We start from the raw sequence: 18,740 nt of genomic DNA, 5'->3' as shown, positions 1-18,740 counted from the left end.
TTTTGTTTGCCTGAGTTTCCTCATCTGTAAAATGGGGATAATAACAGCACTTACCTTCCACAGCTGGTGTGAGGATCAAATGAGATAATATTTGTAAAGTGCTTAGCATGGTAGCAGGCAATAAATGCTAGTAATATTATTATCATTGTCATCATTTCCTGAAATATCAAGTTCTAGGTTTCCTTTTTGCAGTCATGGTGTTCCGATAGTCCAATGATTCTTAAATCTTTTTCTTCTATATCTGTTTTCCAGGTCAGTTGTTTCTACTATGAGATAATTTACATATTCCTCTATTTTTTCAGTTTTTTAACTTTGTTTTAAAACTTCTTATGGTCTCATAAAATCATTGGCTTCTATTTGATTCATTTGAATTTTCAGGCAGTTTGTTGCTAAGGCAGAGTTTTATACTTTTTGTGCCAAGCTGTTAATTTCCTTTCCAACTTGTTCTTCTATATCTCTAATTTATTTTCCATTTTTTTCCTTAAAGACATTCATTTCACTTATAAAAATAGTTTTAATTCTTGTTTTATCTCTTCCAGGAATTCCACTTGAGTTTGTGCCCAAGCTGTGTTTTTCTCTGAGGCTTTGTAAATTTTTTGGAGTCCTCTTCTGGGTTTGTATCTTGAGTGTTCCTATCAACACAATAATTCTTTATGGTAGGACACTTTTTTTATTTGCTCATTCTTCTAGACTACTTCCTGACTTCAGATGTGATCTTAGGACTGGGCTCTGCACACTTGTGGAGAGGTCTGTACTGGCCCTGCCGCTGCTTTCTGGAGCTTCGGTGTTATTCTAGGATTTCAGGGACAGACTGGAGACTGGTAAACCTTCACTGTATTCAAAGTGGTCTGATGACGGACAGAGTCTGATTACTGCCCTTGTGGTCTGAGCTCTGCAAGTTCCTGCTCTGGGTTTGGGTCTGAGCAAGAGTCCAGTGCTGCTGGACTCTGCCCATATGAGCCAGCTGGGAAGCTCTGCCAGTTAAGACTGCCAGAACTGAAGGCTCCACTTCAACCTCGGATTTCTGCCCTGGTTATCCCTCTGCAAGCTTCAGATTGGGTTAGTTGCTGGAAGTGAGCGCCTGCTCTGAATCTGGGATCTGAGCTATGCCACCAGCTGCAAACTTACCTGTCTTGCCACCTTAGGCACACAACACAGAACCCCATCGCAACTCATTCTAGATATGTGACCCATCCTAACCCATGCATTCAGTGCCCAGGTATGGTTCTGGGACCTCTCTGGTGCACAGTTTCCCCCTTGGCAACCAAGTGCTCTACATGTGATATGCTTCATTCCAGATCCTGTCTCCAGTATCCACCGACTCCTCTGTTTCCCTATGACAAACTGAGCTAGACAAATAACACACTGTGGTTTTTTCTTGAAGTTCTCCATCAGAATTTGGTTTGGTGCATTTTCTAGCTCTGTTTGGAACAGGGTTGTTTTTGGTGGGGGGCGGGGGAGGGAAAGGGTGGTGAGGATGGAGCTCGCTGTACTTCATCCTGCTATTTCACTGTCTTAGCTTCTACCAATGCTTTCTTATTTGACCACCAAAGAACCAGAAGGGACTGACAGTTGTAGCCTCTCAGAGTGCAAGAAGTTTGGAACCAATAAACAAGCGCTGGTTTTAATTTAAAAATCCCCTTCTTTGTTACCTCTCAATAAAACTGTTAGGCAATTCTTAGGTACTTTAAATACAGATTAAGTTTTTCTTTCTTAGAAATACAAGTTCTGGGGCAGCTAGGTGGTGCAATGAGTAGAGCATTGGCTCTGGAGTCAGGAGGACCTGAGTTCAAATCTGGCTTCAGACACTTGACACACTTACTAGCTGTGTGACCTTGGGCAAGTCACTTAATCCCAATTTCCCTGCCTTCCCCTTCAAAAAAAAAAAAAGAAAGAAAGAAATACAAGTTCTAGGGGCATCTAGGGGCACCAGCCCTGGAGTCAGGACAACCTGAGTTCAAATCCGGCCTCAGACACTAGACACATGTACTAGCCATGTGTCCTTGGGCAAGTCACTTAATCCCAATTGCCCTGACAAAAAAGAAAGAAAGAAATACAAGTTCTGGAATGCATCTTTTTCCAAAAAAAAACTATTTTATCTATATTAAGAACATGTCGATCAGTGTATCATTCATATTCTTCAATGACTTTCTCCAACGAGGTGCTGCATTCTTCTCTGCACTGGCCTCCTCTCAAGTAATTTCAACATTATGCAATTAAACTCAATTTTTAGAGAAAACTGACCAACACTTACAGTAAAGTTTGTTCACTTTCCACTTCATTTCCATTTTCTTTTACTGTCTTAAAAAAACTTGAAGATTTTGTCTGAATGGGTGCTCTGCTGAAAAATATTTTTTACTGTAATCTTTAATCCATATAGATGCTTCATCACTACAACATTTCTATTCATTAAAGTTGTTTGCAAACCACAAAAAGTTAGGTGCAATTTTGCCTTTTTCTTTTATTTTGCCTGGGTATTTTATAATATTCTGACCACAGATTCAGGCATTCCAAGATTTAATACTAGAGTTACTATGACCATACTCCTGTCATCTAATTACATCAAATTTTTGTTTTAAGGCATTAACAAGCTCTTTTTGCACTGGCAGTGTTTCCATGTGTAGTATTCTTACGCTCTTTTAAAAAAAATCAACATGTTGATAATATGGTACACAGCAGCAAATCACATCCACATGTGACGGTAGCCAAGTACAAAATGATGATACAGCATGTTAAAACCTTAGTATTCCATTAGTGGAATTTTGGCTCACATAAAATAAACTCTATCATTTTATAATTTGCCTAAAATTGAATGACACATTATTCAAACAAATTAATCAAGGCTTTGATATATTTACTAAGGTAAATATAAGGTAAGTGAACAGTAAAAACAGTTAGTACAAAACATTCTCTCTCCCACCAAAAAAAAAAAAAAAGTTTGTGATACTCTCCCACAAATACATATAAAGTCCAGGGCAAGGGTGGGGAACCTGTGGCCTCAAGGCCACATATGGGGCCCTCTAGGTCCTCAAAGGCAGCCTTTGGCTGAATCCAAACTTCACAGAACAAATCCCCTTAATAAAAGGATTTGTTCTATAAAACTTGGACTCAGTCAAAAGGCTGCACCCAAGGACCTAGAAAGCCACATGTGGCCTCAAGGCCACAGGTTCTCCACACCTGGTCCAGGGAAAAGTAGGTTTAAGATTAGAGAGCACATGTTGCAAAGGATTAATTCCTAAGTCCTGGTTGCTAGAAGTTCTTTTCTCCCTTTGTGGTGGCATTCATAAGGTTCCCTTTAGAAATGGTATAGTTTCTCTATTCGGCTTCTGTTGGTCTTACTCCATAATTCTGCCATTCTTCAGTTTGTCTAGTTTGGCCTGAGCTCCTGGTATTGACACTATATCAGCTTTTCCAGGAATGCTGTTAAGTCTAAGATGCAGATCGGATGTCCAAAATCCTTCAATTCTCATAAGTTCACAGTATCTTTGAGGATCAAAAGTGGTAGCTGGCAGGTAGGGGCATGGGACAGGTAAGAGGGGAGGATCCTGAGGCTTGTATCTTCCTTCCCAATGATTCACTTTCAAGGCCTTAGCTAGAACCTACTCAAATGACAATGATATTAAACTGACTTGAAGACTTTATACAAGCCCAATAGGCATTAAGTCCCTCAGTCACACCTAGTAAAAATGACTTTAATTGATTCCATGGAAATCATAAAGGTATCACATGATAAAGTTATCAAGACTAAGGAAGGGGTACAGTGCGGAGGGGCGACTGACTTGACTGACCCCCACCCTTATATAATAAAGAATACAGAAGTGTGGCACAATTTTGTAAAAATGAGGTAAGCAGTAGTAAAGCCTAAAATAAGTTGACGCTAGCAAGAAAATATAACTGTAAAGACAACAAAAAAAGGCTAAATTTAAATCATTTGTACACTAACATGGTGCAGTGGAAAGAATGCAGAACTTGGAGTCAGAGGACCCATGTTCAAGTGCTAGCTGTGAATGAAAAAAAAAATAGGAGAAATTCAGAGAAACCTGGGAAGAGCTATACAAATACAAAGAAAGCAGTTTACCAGAAGAACCATATATGCAATAACCATAATAATATTAATGAAAACACCAAAAGGCAGCAGAACTCAGACCAAAACAAAATATGTTAGAGAGGGCAGATTAAACCTACCTTGTTCTTCTAAGTAAATGGCCGGAGGATACAGATGTCAACTGGCATATGCAGTCAGACAGAGTCGGTGTGTCTGTTGGTTATGCTTAACTGGTGGCCTTTCTTTTACCTCCAGTATTTGTCTGCTGCTTCAACTTAAAGATGCAAGACACTCTGATGCATAAACACTAAAACAACACCTATGTAATTTGTTTTCAGCTCCAGAAAGAGGCTAGGGTCTGTATTCAAAGTGATGGAACTAGAATGACAAAAAGCAGTTTCAGTTTATTTGTCCTCTTCCATCTTTGGATTATGATGCTCTTCTTTCAAAAGAACCTCCTTCCTTAGCATTTTGGGCCTGTCCAGCCTCATCTACTGCAATTATCCTTTTCCTTAAAAAACAGCCATAAAAAAAAATGTTGTGGCTTTTTCCTCTTTCATTTTCCAATTGTTTTGGGTTACCTAACAGACTGAGGGAGTGGTTATCAATCACTTTTCTACTCTCCCAAACAATACTGATAAAGTGGTAGCCAACTGTCCTCTCCTCCTAAGGCTTCAAATTTACTTCATTTAAATGTCTAATTTCTCATCAGTAAGAGCCAAATGGGAATCTCTATTATTTCAACTTTAATAACAAATCAAGTAAAGGTCCTGCACAAGTAGATAGATACATAATAGATAAGACAGATATATAGATTAATATAGATGAGTTACCGAATAAGAGGTAGACTCACCAACAGAAAAAAAGATATCACCTTTCTCTTCTCATTTTGTTAACAAATGCTTCCATGTATTTATTGATTGATTGGGCTGATTCAGTCAGCTTCTGCCCACCCACCTTTGGACAAAAGCAATGAACCCAGAGAATAAGTCCACAGATACGGCACACATCTGAAAAAAATCCCCCCTCCCATCCTAGATCTTTGGGCAGATAACAATGTCTATCCATATATGTAAGCCAAAGGACTGCAAAAAAGTTAAACTTTAAAGTTTGACTTCTGACCCCATAAGCTCCAAGAGGTCCAGATCTTGGAGAAATGTGTGCATTCAGGGAAAATTGGAGGATGAGAAGGGAAACCAGCAAGAACCTCACTGGCCATGCGAAAAAGCAAAATCAAACTCCTTTTTGTAAATAAGGACCAAAGTCCCATGCCTCCTTCAGACTCCTGAGATCTTTCTTCCACTTACCAGTCCAGGCTGTTAATGTTTAAACAGGACAGATCTACAACCCCTCCCTGCTCTAAAGTGAGACACATACCCAAAGGCCCTCAAACTGCAAATATTATGGTGCCCACAAGAAGCTATCTGCTCACCCTAGTTGAGACAAAGGACCAGCTTACTCCACCATAAAATATCACCCCAATAAATTTGGCTTTAGATACCTAAATTTTATGTGCAAGTTCTCTTTTATATCACTGGTAGGAATTCTGACAACACAAAAGTCACCCTTTTGGAGTATTTTTGCTGCTAAGTGTAGGGAAGACCACCAAGCCCCACTGAAACCCTTTTGTTTCACTGATAGTCTTTTGGTATATTTCAACAAGCATTTATTAAGAACCTAATATGTGTGTACCAGGCACCAAGGATGCAAAGATAAAAACAAAATAGTCCCTCTCTTCAAGGAGCTTACATTCTACTTGGGGGGTGGGGTGGGGAGAGAATTCAACATGCACACAAATAAGGAAATACACAATGTATACAAAATCATTTCAGGAGAATGATAGGAAATAGGAAACGCATAAGAAATAGCACCTGATTCAAAACAGGAATTTGAAGAGATGAAGGGTGTGTGTTTGTTTTTTGTGGGGGATGTTTCTGTTTTCTTACGGGAGAACAGTATTATCAGAAAGTACCTTGGGTGTATAAGAAAAAGTACCAATAAAATTTAAAAGAAATATATACATATAGTTAGTTAAGGAAATAAGGACCTATATTATTTGACCCATCTCCATGGGTTTCTGTTATCAAATGCTTATACACATATACAGGCATGTATATGACATACATATGTAACATAAATGCACACACATGCATATGTACTACTTATTTGTTTGTTTGCCTGGTAACTAACCCTCTCCAGTCTCTGATACAGCTCTCACTGGCCACTGTGCTCATACCTGACAACTTTCCAGCTTTATAGACCACAACAGGGCTGGCGTCCCAGTGTCACGGAGGTTCTGAGAACCCATTTACTGCTATGTCATTAGGAGACACCCAAGGAGGACTTTATCGGAAAGTATATGTGTAAAAAAAATAATGTGCAAGCCTATAATCTTAGAAAGGGTTTTCTTTGATAAAAATTGTGGTAGAGGCGGACTCCTGAATGTCCAAAGAAAGGAAACTTAGCAACATTCAAACATAACCAAATAAACATGTTTCTCATGGAATGGGTGGGTCTCATCTACCTGTGTCTAAGAATGTTCTCTTCTTCCTTACCTGCACCTAGCTAGAAATCCCTGGCTACCTTATCTCCTACACAAGGTCTTTTCTAAATACCCCAGTTGCTGAGACTTTCTCTTTCTTAGAATTACTCTGTATTATTTACTATAAATTCTGTACTCATTTGTGTATGTGCTGTATTCTCACTGCAGAATGGAAGCTCCTTGAGGGCAACATCAGTTTTTTGTCTTTGTGTCGCTAGTACCCAAACACAATGTCTCTTGCAGGTAGAAGGTATATAACAAATGTCTGTAGATCAGAAGTAAATTTGTTGAATAGATGAGCACTAACTACCACAAAACCAAAAGTGCTCTACCATTTATACTATATGTATTTGTAGGGCAATTAATGTATTTTTAGAGAACAACGGTAGTTGAATTTTGAAGAAAGCCTATCCCAAAGACAGTGAAAACTTGGGTAAAGTCCAACACTTACGGATCAAGTGTGCCAATTGACAAAAAAAAAAAACCATTATGATTTTACTTTTCAAATAAAAATGTTCATTCTATCTTTATTTTCTTTGCTTTATGGATTAAAAAAAAGCACTACATCACCTGATCGCCTGGCCCTTCAAGATCTTAAATTCTGGTCCTTTTAGTTAACACTGAGCTCTAAACTTTTTTGTGCTTACTATGTCAAATACAAGTGTAGTTCAAATACACAGGTGTTCTAAGGCAACTAATTAAACAAATGTTAGTCATAAAATATATGGTGGTCATTTAGAAAAATGTAAAGTTATATGGAGAAAGTTTAGGCTAGTTATTGTTGTCCAGTCATTTCAGTCACGTCTAACTCTTTGTGACCCCACTTAGAGTTTTCTTGGCAAAGACACTGGAGGGGTTTGCCATTTCTTTCTCCAGCTCATTTTACAGAGGAGGAAACTGAGGCAAACGGGGGAAGTGACTTGCCCTGGGGCACACAGCTAGTAAATGTCTGAGGCTGAATTTGAACTCAGGTCCTCCTGACTCCAAGACCAGCACTCTATCTACTACACCACGTAGCCACTCCAGTTTTTGTTTTACATTGCCATAAATTCACCTACTATAATTTCTTTTCAGAAAGGCATGTGTTAAATGGTAAATTATTTAATCCTAAGAAAAAAATTAATTATGATATAAAACAATGACAGTGAAAGAAATACAATCCTTAAGAAGTAACTTTTATCAGACAACAACTAATAGAATAATACAAAAAGTCTCAAAGAAAGTTGGAAACTAGGGTGCTAGGTCCCCATTCTGCCACTAAACCAGCTGTGTGTACTTGGCAAGCCACTTAGCCTTTCTAGACCTCAGTTTCCCGATGTACTAAATGAAAGAGTGGAAGAAAATCAAATATGGGAAACTTCCTTTTTTTTTTTAATTGAACACCACCAACCCAGAAAAGATTACAGGCCATACACGAATTACTTACATTTTTTTTATAACTGTATTTATTTATTTTTGCAGGGGGGAAGGTAGGGCAATTGGGGTTAAGTGACTTGCCCAAGGTCACACAGCTAGTAAATGTGTCAAGTATCTGAGGCCAAATTTGAACTCAGGTCCTCCTGACTCTATGGCAGGTATTCTACTCACTGCACCACCTAGCTGCCCCGAATTACTTACGTTTTAAGAAGAATATAATGTGGTGCTCTTTAAAAAAAAATTTAAGTTCTCGAATCATTCCAATAAGATCGTGGTCACAGTTCACATATGTATACCACCCGATACTTTGCAAGGCATTTTCCTTGCAGCACACATAGGAGGTTGGTAATATGATCATTATCATCCTCCTTTTTGACAAATGAGAAACTGAGATTCAGAGTTTATACCTGACTTGCCAACAGCTATGCAAGGCTAAGTATCAGAGCCAGAACTCTTAACCCAGATCTTCTAGCCCAAAGTCCACTGTCCTCTGAATGTTACAATACTACTGTTAAGTTCTATTCTCGTTCCAAATTCCATTACTCCATGATCTTCCTTTTCTAAAACTAGAATTTTTATATGCAGGAAAGGTCTAACTGTAAGGCAGTCAATGTTTAAAATACCATGAGGGGGGTATCTAGCAACTGAGGAAATTTACAGGCACTATAATGTTGCTATGTTATCTCTCTTTAGATTTATTTCTGATTAAATATTAAAAACCACAAAATTATCTGTAAAAAAAGATATCTGAACATTTAAAATCCCTGATTAGCATTTACACTATAAAGTACTAACAACTAATAAAGTCTAATTCCAATAAAAACTGAAAGATAAATACTGCACTGCAGATGATAATTCCTCATCTATATGGAGCTTTACAATCACAAAGTCTCTATCTGTATTATCTCCTTTAGTCTTCTGTAGCTTGAGACAGACAGTACAAGCATTACTGTCTCCATTTTACAAAAACAGAAATGTCTTTCCTTCCATAACTGTTATTCTAAATGGCAAAGGCAAAGTTTAAAGAATCCCTACTAACAGATAATAAGGCAAAACTTCCCATGGTACCACATAGTGACTCTCTCATCACTTGAATTATTCAGCCAGAAGCCTGATAGAAGTTTTAAAGGAAAATTTCATATTTTGTGAGACTGATATTAACAAGAATTTAATTTACCCTGAATCCTCTAATTTAAATGGTCAGCATTAGGCTGTGCCAACTATTGAAGAGGTTACATATTTTTTATGGTCCAACTTCAATTCAAACCTGATGGCAACAACTCTTTATACAGTTAAATTAGATTCATTCACAAATTAGTTCTCTTCATAATAATGATTTAATTTAATTCTTTAAATATTTACATACATTATTAGCAATGTAGACTACAGCATTACAAAAACTTTTTTGAAACAAAATAAGTAACGGCAAATCAGGATTTGAGAGCACCCTTGTCTCCTTTAATTTTAACTTCTTTTCAGTTAGTCTTTTACAGAATGTCATAGTGGAAAAGGATGAGATCATTTAGTCCAACCCCTTTATTTTGGAGATGAAGAAACCTAGGCCTAGGAGAAAAAAAATAACTTGCCCAATGGCAGAAAATAAAAGACTGAAACACAGGTCTCAAGCTCGTAGGAGCGCTCAGCAAATCTTAAAGTGCTATTTAATGTGAACTATTATTAGTAGTGGTCTCATATTCCGTGCAAAGTCAACAGAAGGCACAAAAACAGCTTTCAAATTCGTATTCAAGACAAATCCTTCAAAGGCAGTAACTTCATGATCTATCTTATTTCTTTTAGTCTCACTTCATAGTTTGTTTCTTGGTAGTGTATCAGATAAGCAGGGCCATGCCAGGAAACTGAATCACTTCCATTCGAATTGTCCTAGGAAGATTCTGAAGATCCCCTGGCAGGAGAAGGTACCAGACACCAAGGTCCTTACTCGAGCTAAACTGCCAGGCGTTCAAACTCTGCTTCAGAGAGCACAACTCCCATGGGCTGGCCATGTTGTTCAAATGCAAAGAGTACCCTTGCCAAAAAGACTATTTTATGGAGAACTCACACAGGATAAGCGTTCACATGGTGATCAGAAGAAACGACACAAGGACACTTTCAAGGTCTCTCTCAAGAACTCTGGGACTGATTATGTGACATGGGAGACACTGGCACAGGACCATTCAGCGTGGTGTTCCCACTCACATCAGAGAAGGCGCTGTGCTCTATGAGCAAAGCAGAACTGAAATAGCTCAAAGGAAATGTAGGATGAGCAAATTTAGAATATTCACCCCAAATGTTCACATGGACTATTTGTGCCTGACCTGTGGTAGACCACACTGAGCTCATGCTAGTCTGATCCACCACAGTCGGACACAATGAAACTTGACTCTAGCATAGTGATATCATTTTGGTCCTCTTTGAGAATGAAAAACAACAACCAACCAACCAACCAGACAACCATATACAAGGAAAAAGGAGCGTAAGGATCTTACCAACGTGGCCTCCTCCAATGGTGTATGTCTTCCCAGATCCAGTCTGTCCATAGGCAAAAACTGTAGCATTATATCCCTCAATCAACGATGCAACTAGAGGTTTAATACAGGTACTATAAACCTCATCTTGGGTTGAATTTTTGCCAAACACAAAATCAAAAGTGAAGATGCGATCTTTCCCAATGATAATTTGCTGGGTATTTGGAATCAGTCTCACACATACTTGGTGATTATGAAGAATCTCTTTGCAAAGCAGAGGTCTGACTCTTACTGCAACTCTCACTGGTATTTCCTCCATGGTACAATAAATTCCAGTGAAATGAATTCCTAATTTTTACTACCTAGTATGTGAAGCATTCTTCTTATTTGTGTTTTCATAACAGCTTGAATCCTGTATATAAAAATGACAAAAAAAATTTTTTCTCAATTGTCAGAAATCTTTTGATCAAATGAGAGTAACTACCTATAATGGAAAGCACCATTATAGTAAATTAAAATATCTATGTCTAAATAACTTACAAAAATAAATTATTTAAAACAAAATATTAATCACAAAGCTTGTCATAGAAAAAACCCAACACTTTTCATTAGACAAGCAAAGGAGCTATATAAAGTAATTGATAAAAAAGGGATTAGATTTGTTTCATGGAGCACCTGAGAGCAGAAGTAGGAACAACGAGTAAAATTAATATGGAGGGCAAATGGAGCTAGGAAGAGCCTAATAACAGTTAAAGTTTTGAGGTGCCAGTTGGGAGAGCTGGTTCAGGCATAAAAGAAGTTACTTAGACAGTTTTCTCTTAGCCATTCGTTGGGAACTTTATTGACACAAAAGCAGTATGGGTCTCCTAGAGAGAAAGCTAAGTGAGACTCTGATATTTGGAGGAGTTATGCTTATATGAAGGTTTCAGAATGATGATATAGTTTCAGAGGTTTTTATGGACCTTAAGGATTAAAGACAGGACAGGACGACATAAGAGGGAGACAAAGGAAATTCTTTATGGTTTAAGGATTTAAGGACAGGACAAGAGAACACAGGTTAAAAATTAAAGGACTGGGAGAACACAGGATAAGGGGAACAAGCAATTCTTTTGGTACAGGTTCAAGAAAAGTGGGGAAAGGACTTTAGGGTGCCTTCAGGTTACAGAATAAAGTAGGGGCTTCACAAAGTCAATCCTTAATATTATTTTTAACTCTTAAGGCACTGTTTGTATCCGTATCAAAAGGAGTCAAAAAAAATGGAGCGAGGTGCTTTATTAGACAGTGGATCCCTCATCACTTGAAGTATTCTACCAGAGGTTGGTTAGATGATCACCTCTCAGGGCATCTATGAGGGGTAAGGAGCTATCTTTCCTAACTGGAAAGCTGGCCCAGATAACCACTGAAATCCCTTCCAATTCTATATAACTAAGTACAGTTTGCCAGTTCATCAATCTAAACAATGACTGGTTTGAGGTTTAAAATTTTAAGACTATAAAATACATGTTTAGACAATTGTAGCTCTTGTGCTATATTTTCCCGCTATGTATTCAATCAAAGGCACCAGTATGCTCTTTGAAGTAAAGGAATAAAAACAAGATCCACAACTACAAAGTTTATATTTCAAAATAATTCTAAATAAAAAATCAGATTTTCTCTGTCCTATGTCATTTTATGATGTCGAAAATTGTGCTTTCTGAAGATCCTAATGTTGCATTAATAACATGGAAATAAATGAAATCTGTGGAAGTCAGTGGTTTAACTATTAATATGTAAAACTGAAGCCATTTTCCCCATTCATTCAGTAAGCATGCGAATCCTCTAAATTTAAAAAGGACACCACTACAATCTTCACCCATAAGGAGTTTACAATTAAGTACAAAAGACTAGACTCATAGGTAGAACATAAACCAATACACGATCTCTACAAATACCACACATTTACTGCTTTGAGTCAGAAATTATCAGCCATACGCTGTAGTTGGTCCCTAAAGAATCCTCACAAAAGGTGAGTCATCCCTTTAATGAGTTGTTGTTGGTAATTAGCTACACAGTAATAGCCAAAGACAAAACATATATACCTCTAAGACATTATGAATACTCCAACCTTAAGAGAATTTGATTTAATGGAAATGGCCCTGGAATTAGATCTAGAAGACCTGGGTTCAAATCCATGTTCTGACATTGACTAGCTGTGTCAATTCACCTCTGAGCCTCAAATTTTCCAATAAAAGATGATAATTCTTGCACTACCTATCTGAAGCTTTGAGAACTGCTAGATGTGAATCACTATTCAAATTAAACACTAAAAACAGTATAATGGGGGAAAAAAACTTTGTTAAACCCTAAAAAACTAGAAAATTCTGGGACATTACCTGGAAAACCGGATCCTAAATTAGAAAGTGTGCTGTGTTCAAAAGAGGAAAATGAGGTAACTAGGAGAATTCATTATTTACCCCCCAAAAATCTCTGAGTACCCATAATACCTGAGAAAATAATTCTATTCATTTATAATGTCTCACTACTATAAATAAATAGGACAGCTGGTGGTGTAGTAGATAGAGTGCTGGGCCTGCAGTCAGGAAGACTCATCTTCCTGAGATCAAATCTGGCCTCAGACATATACTAGCTATGTGACCCTGAGCAAGTCACTTAATCCTGTTTGTCTTAAGCTTCTTCATCTGTAAAATAAGCTGGAGAAAGAAATGGCAAACCACTTCGGTACCTTGGCCAAGAAAACCACAATGGGGTCATGAAGTGTCAGACTGGACTAAAACAACTGAATAACAACTACAAACACACAAAAAGCAAGGGCTGTGATCTATGTCAGTCAAGTCAAACCCTTCTTCGTTCTACTTCAGCTGGTGAAATTGCTGTAATAAAATGTAATGGTAAAATGTTGTTTGAATGATCCTTTTGTTTAAAAAAATATATAGGAATGATTATCTCAACAAGAATTTGCCCATAAAAGTTCACCTAACCTAGCCACATAAAATTAACAAGGCTTCACAAAAGAAGGGGTGTAATGAATAAAATAATACTGATCTATGGCTTACTCAAACACTGTAGTGAGATGCTTTTTTGGTGGTAGGGAAGTGACTCTGGATCCTGGAAAAACTACATCAGAATGGCCCAAATTCTAGAGGGTCCTACACCAACCTATAAAGTCTAGGGTTCTTGGTCATTCAATGACCAGCCCAGTTCAGAGTGGCTCACCACCAGGGTGGGGTCTGTAATCTCTGATATCACACGAACTAATCAAGTTGGTGTGATAATCTCTAAATCTTCTCTACTTTCTGTGTCCTTGGGCTTTCAGAATGTAATCATTTTTGTCTAAAAATTGCAGCTTAAAAAAATCTGCTTTCATGAAAATGTTTTCTTATAGGAGTGATGAGATTCAAAATATTAAATGTATATAATCATAAAAGATTTTAGGTCTAGAAAGGACCTTAGCAGTTATTTTGCTCAGCCCTTTCATTTTACGAAATGAGGAAAGAAAGGTTCTGAGAGAAACTGACTTGGTGACATTCTTATGAAGGAACTATGTAGTCTAACTCCCAAGTCCAATCAATGCTCCTTCCTCTTCACCTCCTTGTCCAAGTAACTTAATTAATCACAGAAGGGTATCTGACTCCGATGTCTGAAAGAGGCTAGTTGTTAAGGAGAGAAATGACAATTTATTTTTTTTTTTACCAAGAAAGAATGAAATGGATATAGAGTTCTTCTTTCTCTTCCCCCTTTGCACTTATCCCTAAGGGCCCTCTTATTTTACAGAGAAGAAACTGTAACTTGCAGAAGGTTACACAGTAAAAATCTGAATATGAACACAGGTCCTAGTATTCAGCAGCTGCACTGAACCCAGCATGGCTCCCAATGAGTCTATCTTAAATGGCAAAGATCTCTAACTGCAATAAACACCTAAGACACAAGACTGCAAATCCAATGACTCTGTCAAAATCATTAATTTCCCGTACTTACAGGAACAAAGACAAACATGCACTGACCACTTTAAACATGGACTGGTGACCATGCCACCAACATCCCCATAGTCCCCCAACATCCTTCCCTGGGAAGGGCACAATTTATTTCCCTTTGGATAAAGCGCTCTGCCCCGAAAGAGGCGAAATTTAGAGGGGCTTCTATGCCAGAAGTCTTGTTAGCCTTCTGTGGATCATGGACCCTTCTGGAAATCTAGTGAAGTCTGGGGGCCGTCTCAGGATGTTGTTTTCAAATGCACAAAATTAAATACGCAAGATTACAAAGGAAGCCAGTTATTGAAAAATAAAGTTAAGGGGAAAAATTAAGTTCACAAGCCCCCCGAACTCCTGAGCTCTAGATAAAAGGATGGTGCTAGAAGGATACCTTGTCGCAAGGAGCCCCATGGATGCCCTCAGTAACCCCAAGACACTAGGAGACCCCCCCCTCCTTCCACCTCCTCCCCCCAACGCCAAACAGGCTCCCAGGCGGCCAGGGACCAGATTTCCAGGGGGGTGGTTGGGGTGGGGTTGCTAGTAAGCGGGGTGGGACGGGGTGGGACGGTGGGTCGGTTTTCCAGGCCCCCCATCCTGGGCCAGGCCTTTTCCAGACCCCAAAGCGGACTTTCGGACACCCCGCCCCTCGGAGAAAAGCCTCGCTCGCTTTCAGAAACAGCGCGGGCCAGACTGGGCTGAGGCGGGTGGGAGGACGGGATGCGGCGGGCCTTGCAAGGCCCGCCCTCCATAGCCAGGAGAGGGCAGGGAGGCCAAGGGGTGGTGGAAAGGGAACCACGAGGAAGGAGGGAGGGGGAAGTGATGGGGAAGGTCCAGTCGCCGCCGCCACAGCCGCCGGACACTGACCGGGCTCGGGAGAATGCCACCCTGAAGCCGAGGGGAGCAGCAGCAGGAACAGGAGCGCTGCCTCGCTCAGGCTTTCGAGCCTCTTCCTCTTCCTCCTCCTGCTCCCCTTTTGTTGCCGCTCGTTGCCCCGGCAACGGCGGAACGCCCCGCGCCCTCTCCCGGGCAACGGCGCCTGCCGGCCAGCGAGGGGACTGGGCCCAGGTACATTCCGGGCAGAGCGCCGCTTTCCCGTCTTCAGGTCTCTCACCCTCCGCAGACAGCGCCATCTGCTGCATCTTCGGAGGGAAGCCACCTTGGACAACGAACAATCCTGGCCAAGCTTCGAGAGAAGGTGAGGGAGGAGCTAGCTCACCAGGAGGCAGGGGTGTGCTGGTCAAAAGTTTGACCACTGGCTCTCCAGGAAAACAAACAAACACGTAAAAACAGGACACACTTTTAAGTTTAATAAGCATTATTAACACTTTATTAAGTCTAGACAATCAACAAAACAATAAATCGTGTCCTTTTTTATAGTGTTTACCTATTTCTGAGGTGTAAATGCTCATGTTGAAAATTTAACAATTGGCTCTTCACTTAGAGATGGCTCCAGCACACCTCTGTAGGGAGGCCTTTGTTCAGGAACGCTATATTTTGCCTCATTGGGCCTACCAATAAAACTAACGAAGAAACTCATTTAGATTCAACCCTACCCCTGTAAATGGATCTTTGCATCCAAGCCAACATCTACAAGGAAGCATTGGGCTAGGAGAACACTGAAGCACACATAGAGTTGCCTTTCAAGAGAGATTTAAAAGAAGAAAAAAAGATCAATCACTTAGATTTTCCCCTCTGGCAGTCCAGTAAGAATGATAACACTTTAAGATTGAGAATAGGATCTGATGGGAAGGAGAAAGCCCAGCAAAGGACCCCTCCTGGAGAGAAGCAAAAAATGTCTGTTTGGTCTGTTGGTAAATCCGAGCTTTTTCCTGTCTCGTAGTTCTGTACATCAGTTGTTGTTTCCAATAAGTCACTTTCCAATCCAGTTCATCAAACATTTAGTAAGTGCCTGGGGTGTGCAAGAAAAACATTTAATGTTTACTAGCCATGACAGCCTTGAAAATAAAGGTAATTGAATACCGCACAATCCATTTTGGCTGCTAAATGCTTTCCCTTTTGAGATTGGGATTCCCTTTGCTATATATAATCTTTGAAGTAAATATCCTTTAAAAAAAAAAAGGTAAAGAAAAGCCTAACTTAGGTAAACTTCCTACCAATTTGCTTTTAACTGGCTACCTCACTTGGTTGGGGCATCATGTTAAGGAGGCTGTTTATGGATTCCATCTTATTACAGCCAGGTAGCCAAAAATAACACCTTCTAAGTCCCATAAAGGGAAACTTGTCAAAGAATGTGAATGGCCTAGCAATGATGCATCATTACAACTTGAAAAAGCAACTCTTTAAGAATTGAGGGTGAATTTCACTGAAATTAAAGTGTCAGTCTCAACTATAAAGATAGGGATAACCTCATATCCTTAAGAGATATTATATACATAATCTACATACTTAGTATATCTTACATATAAAATGTAGGTAAGAGGGTCCATTGCATGCCCAGACTATCTGAGAGGACATCTCTCTATGTAGGTGATGATGCTAGGTTGCTGCTTCTGGGACAATTATGATGGCATGTAAGGAAAGTTCTGTGGAGAGACCACAGCATGTGTAAAGATTCAGTAACTGGTTGGGGAAGGGGAGGTTCTCTGATTGGCTTTGGAGGTATTCAAAAAGATACGTCGGCTGCAACTTCCTCTTCTGATTGACGTGGTTCAATTATTCTTCAAATAGAATTATCAGTTTTTTGCTCAGGTAGCTAGGTAGTACCATGAACAGAGAATTTGGCCTGAGGTCAGGAAGACCTGAGTTCAAATTTGACCTCAGACACTTACTAGCCTGTATGACCCTGGCCAAGATACCTAATCTCTTTTTGTCTCAGTTTCCTTATCTATAAAATAGGAAAACTACTAGGACCTACCACAGAGGGTTGTTGTAAGGATCAAATGAGATAATCATTGTAAAGCACATAACACAGGGCCTAGGACTATGTAAATGTAAGTAGGTACTCTGTAAATATTAGCTATTCTTATTATTATCGTTCATTGGATAAAGATTTCTATTAGTGTACTATTAATGTTTATAGACAGCCTACAAACCATTATTCTTCCCCCTGCCTTCCCCTTTTCTGCCACTTTATCACCATCACTGGGAAAGCAGAAGGGAGATATCTGATGGATTTTGGAGGCATTTAAAAAGGCATGTCAACTTTGGCTTCTTCTTTGCCACATTTGACCTCATCATGATCTTCAGCAGCAGTGTGACGGTGTCTGGTAGGAGACTGCTATAAAGGGAAGGGTAATGAGGCTTTCTTCCCCCATTAAGACCATATGTCTCTCCCACCTTCAGACCCTGCCAAAGAAATGAGTACTCCTCGTCTTTTTCATTTGTTCTTCCCCATTTCTAGGTAAAAGGAGTAGAGTTTCCAAGCTCAATCAGGAGCAAGAGTCGCAGGAATCTGGGAGTCAGAATCCAGGCTGAGTTTGGCAGCCAGAGCATCACTGATGCGCCAAGAAGCAAGGCATCATTTCTGATCTTAGGGAATTGCCTTCAGGATTCCAGTCCAGTGGAAGGTTTCAACTGGCAGTTGGGCCCTATCTGGACATTACTTTTCTTTGTACCCTCATTGCTTAACACAGTATCTCAAACATAGTAGGCACTTAATAAATGCTTATTGACTGACTGATTGACCCATGGCCTGAACCCATGTTTGTATCAAGCTGCCGACCAAAGAGGAGGGCAACCCAAGTCCCAGCTCTTGTTGTTCAGTTAGTTCAGTTGTCTCCAGATTCTTCATGACCCCATTTGGGGTTTTCTTGGCAAAGATACTGCAGTGGTTTTGCCATTTTCTTCTTCAGCTCAACTGAGGAAAACAGGGTTAAGTGACTTGCCGGGTTACACAACTAGTAAGTGTCCGAGGCCAGATTTGAATTCAGGTCTTCCTGACTCTGGGCTTAGAGCTCTATCCACTGCACCACCTAGCTGCTATCCACTTCCCAGTAGTCCCATCAAATCTTCCATTTTCTATCCAGACTTCTCTATGAGGAAGATCCTCTTGTTTAGTAAATCTTTTCCAAGAAGAGAGGATTTAGTAGCTAGTCTCCAAGCAACTCTGTCTCTGGAGATCTCTTTAGTGAGCTAGGAAAATTCTGCAGTTTCAATAGGCTTACACAAGGCCATCTTTCCTTTCATTCTGAACACCTTCCTCAGTATTTTATACCCGTCTCAAATGGTCCATGGCCATCTACAAAGACTCTTCATTCATACCCTCATTGCAATTCATAAACACCTCCAAAATCAACTATCCTTTGTGAGGGTACATACCTGTCTCCGAGGGAGCTAGGTGGCAC

General features: G+C 39.6%; 1 protein-coding gene across 1 annotated transcript in view; it reads right to left on the bottom strand.

Annotated features, from left to right (window-relative positions):
* Positions 1 to 10,868, bottom strand: part of KIF27 (kinesin family member 27) — a 131,852-nt gene extending 120,984 nt beyond the window's left edge. Inside the window, exon 1 of the mRNA XM_036738847.1 lies at positions 10,490 to 10,868. Within this exon, the coding sequence (XP_036594742.1) occupies positions 10,490 to 10,787 (298 nt within the window). The 5' untranslated portion in view covers positions 10,788 to 10,868. The remainder of the gene's footprint in view (positions 1 to 10,489) is intronic.
* Positions 10,869 to 18,740: the final 7,872 nt, after the last annotated feature.

This window comes from Trichosurus vulpecula, chromosome 9 (assembly GCF_011100635.1).
Source record: "Trichosurus vulpecula isolate mTriVul1 chromosome 9, mTriVul1.pri, whole genome shotgun sequence".
Lineage (NCBI taxonomy): Eukaryota > Metazoa > Chordata > Mammalia > Diprotodontia > Phalangeridae > Trichosurus > Trichosurus vulpecula.
The sequence above is the reverse complement of the archived record's forward strand: the minus strand, read 5'-3'. Positions and strand labels throughout refer to the sequence as shown.